Source organism: Stegostoma tigrinum, chromosome 7, assembly GCF_030684315.1.
Source record: "Stegostoma tigrinum isolate sSteTig4 chromosome 7, sSteTig4.hap1, whole genome shotgun sequence".
NCBI lineage: Eukaryota > Metazoa > Chordata > Chondrichthyes > Orectolobiformes > Stegostomatidae > Stegostoma > Stegostoma tigrinum.
This window is the reverse complement of record NC_081360.1, coordinates 50,975,156-50,985,923: the sequence shown is the minus strand read 5'-3', so window position 1 is coordinate 50,985,923 and position 10,768 is coordinate 50,975,156. Positions and strand designations below refer to the sequence as shown.

Below are 10,768 nucleotides of genomic sequence, written 5' to 3'. Positions count from 1 at the left end.
CACACGCGCCCCTTCACACAAATACACACACACACACACGCGCCCCTTCACACAAATACACACACACACACACACACGCGCCCCTTCACACAAATACACACACACACACACACACACACGCGCCCCTTCACACAAATACACACACACACACACACACACACACGCGCCCCTTCACACAAATACACACACACACACGCCCCCTCACACAAATACACACACAAATACACGCACACACACATGTTGCTTCACACAAATACACGCACACACGCTCCTTCACACAAATACACGCACACACACTCGCTCCTTCACACAAATACACGCACACACACACACGCTCCTTCACACAAATACACACACACACACACACGCGCCCCTTCACACAAATACACACACACACACACACACACACAAACGCGCCCCTTCACACAAATACACACACACACACACACACACGCGCCCCTTCACACAAATACACACACACACGCCCCCTCACACAAATACACACACAAATACACGCACACACACATGTTCCTTCACACAAATACACGCACACACGCTCCTTCACACAAATACACGCACACACACTCGCTCCTTCACACAAATACACGCACACACACACACGCTCCTTCACACAAATACACGCACGCACACACACGCTCCTTCACACAAATACACACACACACACACACACACACACACACGCTCCTTCACACAAATACACGCACATACACACACACGCTCCTTCACACAAATACACACACACACACACTCCTTCACACAAATACACACACACACACACTCCTTCACACAAATACACACACACACACACTCCTTCACACACACACACACACACACACGCACCCTCACACACACACAAGCGCACGCACCCACACACGCGGACCCTCACACAAATACACACACACACACACACACACACACACACACACACGTGCACCTTCACACAAATACACACACACACACACACACACACACACACACACGTGCACCTTCACACAAATACACACACACACACACACACACACACACACACACACACACACACACACACACACACACGTGCACCCTCACACAAATACACACACACACACACACACACACATGTGCACCCTCACACAAATACACACACACACACACACACACATGTGCACCCTCACACAAATACACACACACACACACGTGCACCCTCACACAAATACACACACACACGTGCTCCGCCACCTCACACAAATGCACACACACACCCAAATACACACACACACACACACACATGCACACCCTCACACAAATACACACACACACACGCACACCCTCGCACACATACATACACACACACACACGCACACCCTCACACAAATACATACACACACACGCACCCTCACACAAATGCACGCACACACACATGCTCCTTCACACAAATACACACACACACCCACTCACCCACTCACACACACGCACCCTCGCACACACACACACACACACACCCACCCACCCACCCACACACACCCTCTTAAATCTTTGCCCTCTCACTTTAAACCTATGCCCTCTAGTGTTTAATTCCCCCTCCCTGGGAAAAAAGAGACTATTTACCTTCATCCATCTATGCCCTTCATGATTTTATATACCTCATTAAGGTCATCCCTCATTCCCCTACATTCCAAGGAATAAAGTTCTGTCCTGGCCAAACACTCCTCGTAACTCTTTGCACACTTTCCGGTTTAACAATGTCTTTCCTATAACACGGTGACCAAAACTACACATAATACTCCAAGTGGGGCCTAAATGCCCTCTTCACGACCCTGCCTACTTGGTGACGCCACTTTCAACAAACTGTGTACTTGTGCCTCAGGGTCCCTTTGTTCCACAACACTCCTCATGACCTTACCATTTACTGCACAAGTCCTACCTTCGTTTGAATATTCAAATTGTAACACCTCACACTTATCTGTATTAAATTGCATTTGCCAATCCTCAGCCCACTTCCCCATCTGATCAAGATCCCTCTTTAATTTTTGATAACCTTCCTCGCTATCCTCCTCATTTTGAATCATCCGCAAACTAACGAATCAGACCTTGTACATTCACATCCAGCTCATTTATTTAAATAACAAATAATAAAGGTCTCAGCACCGACCCCTGTGGCACCCTACTAATCACAGACCTTCGGCCTGAGAAACAACCTTCAACCATCATTCCCTGTTTCCTACCATTGAGACAATTTTAAATCCAATTAGCTAGCTCTCCCTGGATCCCATGCAATCTAACCTTCATGACTGGCCTGCCATGCAGGACCTTGTCAAAGGTCCTACTAAAGTCCGTACAGACAACATCCACTGCCCTCCTCTCACCTATCCTCTTGGTTACCTCTTCGAAAAACTCAAAGATTTGTCAGACATGATTTCCCACATGCAAAACCATACCAACTTATCCCTAATCAGACCTTGGCTATCCAAATCTTGGTTGATCCTGCCCCTCAGTATCCTCTCCAATAATTTGCCTACCACCAATGTCAGGCTGACTGGCCTGTAGTTCCCTGGCTGTCTTTGCTACTTTTCTTAAATCATGGAACAACATTAGCCATCCCCAGTCTTCTGGAACTTCATCAGTGGCTAAACATGAAACAAAAATCTCTGAAAGGGCCTCTGCAATTTCTTCCCTAGCCTCCCACAATGTCCGAGGATGGACTTAATCAGGTCTAGGTGATTAATCCACCTTAATGCGATCTAAGGCTGCAAACACCTCCTCTCTGGTAATAGGTATGCAGTCTAAAACATCCCCATTTGTTTCCCTGATTTCGTTAGCGTTCATGATTCTCTCCTCAGTAAACAGTGAGGAGAAACATTCATTAAAAATCTCCTCCATCTCCTGTGGCTCCACACACTGACAGCCATGCTAATCTGTCCTATTCTGTCCCTAGCCACCCTCCTACTCTTAATATAGCTAATAGAGCCTCTTGCGATTAACTTTAACCTTATCTGCCAGATTGATTTTATATCTTCTTTTTGCTCCTCTGAATTCTGTTTTAAATGTGCTCTTACACTTTTTATAGTCTTCTAGGGATCCACTTGAGCCCGATAGCTTAAATATAATGTATTCTTCTTCTTTTTTCCCTTGGCCAGAGTCTCAATTAAACTCGCCAGACAGGGATCACTAAACCTGCCAGTTTTTTCCTTCACCCTTATAGGGATATACTGTTCCTGGACTCCTGGTATCACACTTTTAAAGGCCTCCAATTTGCCAATCATTCCTTTTCCTTCAAACAGACTCACCCAATCGACCTCCATTAGATCCTGCCTAATGGCAGTTTGGCAGTTAACTGCTGGTCATCATTAACCATTGCATTCTCTATGGCAACTGCTCTACCAGATTGTACTTGTCAAGCATAAGTGTACAAGTGTTGTTTTCTAAACGGCCCTGATGAATGCAAGATAAAAAGATGTGCCTTTTATTTAGCAGCACTCAAGTTCAATACTACTAAATAACTATTACTGACAAAGATGTACTGAAACAACACATTTTTAAGACATTTACAGAGTTGCAAGAGCTATAGAGTTGTTATAATTGATAACTTTGATTATCCTAATTAGGATTGATATAGTAACAATGTAAAAGACAGAGAGGATAATAAATTCTACAGTTTATTCAACAGACTATTCTCGATGTCTATTGGCAGATGTTGGTTAATGAAACAGTTAACTCCAGTCAAGAAACTTCCCAACTTTGCAGGCATGCCTTGAAATTTAAAGATCCCCATCTGGAGAGGCAGCTGGAATAGAGTCAGGCCTACCGACCCCAAAAGCTGATCCTCAATGGCCATGAGGGCAGGCAAATTCTGAAGCAGAAACAAAGTTGCTGGAAAAGCTCAGCAGGTCTGGTGGCATCTGTGAAGAAAAAAAGAGAGTTAACATGTCGGGTCCAGTGACCCTTCCTCACAACTGAGGAAATTCTGAAGCAGGCTGGCTAAAAGACTCACTCTGTCCCAGTTGTTTTAGATGTTGTTTGGTCTTCCACCACTCTCACTCCACCACGGAGACCACCACCTCCAACAACCCTTTGGTGAGATTACTGTAGTTTTTTAAACTATAATACAGTAATAGCCCTTGGGGACATATTAACAAAGATCCCAATTGGAGCTGCATGACCAGATGGTAATTTATTTTCTACCCTACCCCTACCAATTATAGCAGTCCAACAGAGGATTTGTTTTTCAAAACTCACTTTCTTCCATGATTAAAGTGCTGGGGAACTTAAAATTCTTCAGATCCTGACACAAACAGATTTACCCTGCTCTTCAAAAGCGTTTACATTTACACCAATTTGTCACAGCCATGTTGTGGTTTATAGCCACTCTAGGAGCCCAAACAGCATCTGTGTGATTTCAGTTACAAATTCTCATAGCCGTGTAAGATTCATGTCACCCTGCTTACACAAATAGGATCTGAGAACAATAGGGATAAGGCTTTTACATCTGGGGCGAAATGCCATTTCTGAAAGTTGTGTGGAGTGTTCCTGACTCATCAAAAGCTTTGTTGGGATCCCATTTGCAGCCACTTTACAATGAAAACTTCATTAACTGTTAAGGCCAAGACTCCCAATTCATACTTGGGAGCAATGACCATTGCACACAGTACTTACGAAGAGGTTATGGCATAATCTAGAATAAGAGGGGTTATGGAGGCTGGACGTGCAGCTATGCCTAGGGTATCAGTGGGTCCAGAGAGGTGATGCAAAAATGGGCTTGAGGGTGACTGTGAGGCTTGAATATCTGGGCCAGAGGAAGATCATCAAAGCAGGAATATGACCTTCCTGGTGAGGACAGGCCATGTGCCTCCAATCAGCAAAGAGCCCCACAAAAGGAAGACCCCTTTACATGGCAGCGTATTGTAGTTGATAACACAATGAAAGCTGCCAGACTACTGATTTGGGTTAGGCCTTCTTCAGCCATGGGTAAAACATTTGGGGAAGAATGAGGCACTTAAGTGGCCATTAATTGACTGGTAGCTGTCTCATGCCTCCACTGCCCACCATAAAATGGGAGGCAGATTAAATGTGGGCAAGAATGCATCAGGAAGGCCGTGCATTGTGTTTTTACTAGCTCCACATCTTCAAATGCGGTTTCTGACAGGTTGGGGAGTTGAAGGTGTGGCAATTCAGCCTATGTTGCTGATCCAACAAAGAGAGAGTGAATAGATCTGTTATTGGGATTATGCCACAGTATATGATAAAAGGATGGAATAACAGAGCACTTAGACATAAATAATAAGATCAGCAGAGTCAGCATAGCTCATGAACGGGAAGTTATGTCTCAAATATCTGAGAATTCTTTGAAAAGGTGACAACCAAGAGCCATGAACAGGAAGGTGTGGATGGAATATACTTGAGTTTTCACAAGATGTTTGATAAAACACCACAAGTTAGGTCACTTAATAAGAACCCATGGTGATGGAGATATTGTACCAGCACAGACAGAGGAACTGGCTAATTAACAGATGCACAGGGTAGAATAAAGGCAGCATTTTCACGATAACAAGCTGCAACTTGTAGAGTCATAGGAATGTCTGCTGTCTGCACAATTATTTATTTATACTAATGATTTGTATAAGTAAAGTTAATATGCTAAAAGCCACACTGTGGATGACAAAAAAATGGTAAAGGTAAGTAATGAGGATGCCACAATCTGCAGAGGGACAGGTGGGTCGAGTTGACGAAGACTTGGCAGATGGAATATGAATGTGGGAAAATGTGAAGTTTGCACTTGGACAGGAAGAACAGAAGAGCTAAATAGTATTTAAATGGAGGGAGACTTCAGAAAGCTGTAGCACAGAGAATTGGAGGTCCTCGTGCATGAATCACGAAAAGCTGGCATCCAAGTTCAACAGGTAATAGGGAAGGTAAATAGAAGTTGACTTTATTTCATTGGGAATGGAGTACAAAAGTAGGGATATCTTGTTAAAGCATTACAAGGCACCAGTCAGATCACAGCTGGAATACTGTGAACAGTTTTGGTTCCCTTAGCCAGGGTTAAATGTATTAGCATTGGAGGCAGTCCAGAGAAGGTTCACTCAATTGATTCTGGGTATGGAGGATTTTCCTTATGAGGAGAGGTTGAGTAGGTTGGGCCTATATTCATTAGAGTTTGGAAGAATGAGAGGTGACTTTTTTGAAACATACAAGAATCTAATGGGACTTGACAGGGTAGATGTGAAAAGGTTGTTTCTCCTTTTGGGACAGTCTAGGGCCAGAGGACATAATCTCAGAATAATGGGTCGGCATTTGAAGCCACGATAAGAAGGAATTTCTTCTCTCAGATGGTAGTGAATCTGTGGAATTCTTTACTGCTGAGGGCTGTTAACGCTGGGCTATTGAGTGTATTCAGTGCAGAGATAAACTGATTTATAATCAATAAGAGAAGCAGGGTTTATAGAGAAAAGGCAGGAAAATGAAGTTGAGGATTATCAGATCAGCCATGGGCAAAGTGGCTTAGTTCTGCTCCTACTTCATTTGGTCTATAGGCAGCAGGCAAGGTTGATAAGAGTCTGTAGTTGATGTGATTTTGTTTTCTTTCCAAAGGTATAAGGAAATATCACTACCTGTAAGCTTTCCTCCATTCTACTCATCATCCTGACATGGAGATATATTCACTGTTCCTTCAGTGTCAAATTCTTGTAACACCCTCCCTGACTGTGTTGTGGGTCTACCTGCACTAAATGTACTGCACTGACTCAAGGAGGCAGCTCACCACCACCATCTCAAGGGCAAATAGGGATGGGCAATTAACAGTGGCTCAGCCAGCACTCACATCCCACAAACTAATTTTTTGAACAGCTTTTTCCACAGTGAGAAACTAAGATCTTGAATGCTTCCGCCTGGCAGATTCAAACAGAAAAGGACAATGAGGAACTTGAGGAGACAGCAAAATTTCAAGACCACAATTAATCCCAAAAATCTAATGAAATATGAAGATAGTTTTTGAACTGCTGTTTTACATGTACTAGAACTGGAGCTGTACCTCAAATGCAGTCTGAAAATTGAAAACAAACCCTGTCCAATGAATCTCTGAAACCATTGAAATTAGACAGACAAGGATTTAACACACATGGACACAAAACATTTTTTGGTATCTGTGAATAAGGTTTTAATTCTGTATGAAAATTAGTTATTGTGTTAAGAGGGGTACACAGTTTTTCTCACACTGACAGGATGGATCAAAGCAATACAGTCAAGTACCCTTCTATTAAGGGTGATGAACAAAAGAGTGTCATCAGGAACTTGGTTGCAGTTCAGTCATAACTGTTGCAATTAGCAGATCAAGCTTCAAATCTAACTGGTCTACTCCAGTTTCCATGTGGAATCCTGTATTTGTTTTGGTTATATTATTGATTCTTGAGTAAATCTGTGTAATTTTTAGTCATTTTATAACTCACTGGGGTATCAAGCAATAAACTGAGCCCTGCTATTCCCAGAGTTATTCCAAATGTTGAAAGTTTTTCTTTCAAAAGTGCATACAATAGCCCAAATTACCTGATGCTCAGGCCAGATTGATAGAAGACAATAAGATGTAAGAGAAGAATTAGGCTCTTCAGCCCATTATATCAGCTATTCAAAGAGATCATGGCTGATTTAATAATCCTTAAATCCACTTTCTTATATTTCTGTATAACCCTTGATTCTCTTACTGATTAAAAAGTTTATTTCAGCCTTGAATGCACTTAACAACCCAGCCTCAACAGCCCTTCACAGCGAAGAATGCTAAAAAATTCTTCCTCATCAGAGTCTTAAATATGCAACCCCTTATTCTGAGATTCTGGTCCTGGACTCTGCCAAAAGGGAAAAGAACCTTCTCACATGTACCCTGTCAAACTCCGAAGGATCCTTTATGTTTCAATAAAGTTGCTTCTCATTCTTCTATATTCCAATGGGTACAATCCCAATCTCTACTCAACCTCTCCTTCTAAGAAAACTCTCCCTATACCTAATGAACCTTCTCTTGACTATCTTCAATGCCATTATATTTTTCCTTATTTAATAGGACCTAAACTGTACGCAGTGTTCCTAATGTGGTCTGACTAAAGTCAAGAAAAAGCACAAACCAAGTTGCTGTACCAACCAAGAATTTTTATTTGTTATAAGTAGTTAGTAATTAGACTACCAGGTACAGGCAAACAGTGATAAGCCACTGGCATATAACACTGCTAACTAAAATTCTAATCCCATTATAAACTCCCCCTGACTACGTACAGGCAAAAAGAAGGAAAAATAGATTATTGGAAAAACTGGAAAGTCAGTTCAATGGTCTTTGCTTCCCAATTCTGCTGTTGAAATGATCTTTCTTAGGAGTAGCCAGGCACCTTGTTTTTCAGATGCCTTCATTTGGATGCTTCCACTGCTCTATAAGAACTACATAGTGGCCGACTCACTTCGAAAGTGTCTTTGGCTTATCAAGTCAGAAGTCACAGCTTGCAGCAACTACCACAGGAAAGGTGACTTGTTTTCTTCAGGCTTAATTTGAGTTCTTGACGGTGGGGAGCAGGCAGCTTGTGGGCTGAGAGAAGATTTGCACACTTACTTTCTCTTTCTCCCCATGTCTCTGTAAATTGTTGCCAGCTCCAAGCCGCTCAGCCATCCCAGAACCAATCACATAATCGTTGATAAGCAAGGTCTCAAGACATTGATAACTCACTAATCTGCAGACTGCTCAACTTCTCATTGGCAACAAGAACTACATCAGCACGTTGCCGCAGGTCAAGATCATCTGCAATTTGAATTTCAAATACTGTTTGTTCAATCAATTGTTTCCAATGCCTCCCATGGGTATCAGGTTACTTCCTTTCAAAAAACTGCAGCCACTCTTTCAAACACTCACATATTTTAGTCCCCCTGTTTTTAAAAAGACAAAAATGAAAAGATCCTTACAATAAAAAAGTGTGGATTGTTAGTCAGCATACTTTTGGTAGAGGTAATACCTTTGCCATTTTTAATGGCTACCATCCCTTTTCCTAATCATGCACACTATAGCTTGATGTCAATGTTAATGGAAAATGCTTTAACAATTGTGGCATTTTTAAATGATTACATTTAATCTGGCCAACGTTGCTAAAGGTAATTTTTAAATTCATATCTTCACAAGTTCCTTTAGTCATTTTTTAATGTAAATCGTCATTTATGAAAGCAATCCTTACTCAATGATTCCTTACCTCAAGAACCAACCAGAGGTGGCCGCCAGATTTTAAGTCTGTTTTGTAGAACATTCCGTAAAATTTAACAACATTTGGATGATTTGGTAGTGACTGCAAGATGCTACATTCTGCTTCAATTTCTTCATCAACAGCCTGAGTAAATGGTAAAATCAAATGAATACACAAACAAATTAGAGCAATACACACTCAATGAAATTCAGATTTTTGACTATCAAATTGCATGAGCATCTTTGGAATTACAATAAATTTGCTCATATCAATGTCCAGATTTTGTGATATTGATCACTAAAGATTAAAAAAGAGAGGTAACATTTATTTTTGCCTTTTTACAGAAAAAAAGGGATGTGCTTGCTGATCAATACTAATAGCCGATTTTTTGGCATAAATTGGATGTTATCAACTTGAGAACTGCATAGAAATTAGTCATGCTGACTATGCATGCCTTTTGTGCACCATCTATTTTTGATTCACATGAAAACAGGAAATCCCCAGATGTGGCAATGGATGTTTTCTTATAACATCACAATTCAATTGCTTTGTTATCACATTCAGCAGAAATATATTATTTGAGCAATTCTTTCCACAGACTGAATAAAATTATTGTGTTGCAGCTATTCACTGTCAACTGTAACAATAGTCACACAACAGGTTTCCACATAAATGCTGTGGTTGTATTCTTCAGTGGAATCAGCAGAGCAATATCAAGCAGGTCAGGCTATGACAGATGTTTCTGTGTCACCCCATGTGTATAGCTGTAAGACTAAGGGTATAAATTTGATACATTCCTTATTGGAAACAGTTTATTCCTCTTCCAGATCTGGTGATGTGGTGTCTCCTAAGTTCTCTGGATCCCTCCCCGTTTTCATCCATGTGGAGCCCCAGGCAAAATCTGAAAGCACTTTAGTTTTCATACGTCCACACTTTTTAAGACAATGTTTAAAACATATCTTTGACAAAGCTTTAGTTTTCTGTCCTAATGTCTTTTTATGTGGCTCAATGTGATATTTTGATACTGTCAAGCACCTTGGGACATCCTATGATGTTAAAGCCAGTGTGCAGATTGTTGTTGTTGAGATAATAACAGGACCAAAGGTTTCAAATCCATTCTTTTTTGTCTATTCAAAATTTCTATTTGGATTGGGAGCACAGTATCTGGGTCATACGACTACAAGTATACTTATGCAGCAAGTACCAGTGCAGCAATACCATTATCTAAAGTGCGTATATTAGAACAAGGAAACATTGGTAAAATAAATTTCAGTTAAAACAAACAATTGACGTCTATACAAGACAGTTAACTATTATAACTATTGAAAATAATGAAACATCCCAAGGCACTTCACAAGAGTACTATAAAACAATGTATGACACATAACCATACAAGGACATTTTAGGCATGATGACCTAAAGCTTTGTGGATGAGGTTGGATTTCAGAAATGTCTTAAATGAGAAAAGTGAGGAAAAGATACTGAAACCGTATAGTTAGGGTTTTCCAGAGCTTGGGTTTGAAGCAACTGAATGCACGGCCACCAGAGTTGGAGGAATTGCAATT

The 10,768-nt window shown here is 41.2% G+C and overlaps 1 protein-coding gene across 12 annotated transcripts in view; it reads right to left on the bottom strand.

Annotated features, from left to right (window-relative positions):
- myo3b (myosin IIIB) overlaps positions 1 to 10,768 on the bottom strand; it is a 583,195-nt gene that overhangs the window by 525,323 nt on the left and 47,104 nt on the right. For all 12 annotated transcript variants that reach the window (XM_059647251.1, XM_059647253.1, XM_059647249.1 and 9 more), the window contains one exon: positions 9,213 to 9,347. In XM_059647251.1, the coding sequence (XP_059503234.1) occupies positions 9,213 to 9,347 (135 nt within the window). The remainder of the gene's footprint in view (positions 1 to 9,212; positions 9,348 to 10,768) is intronic.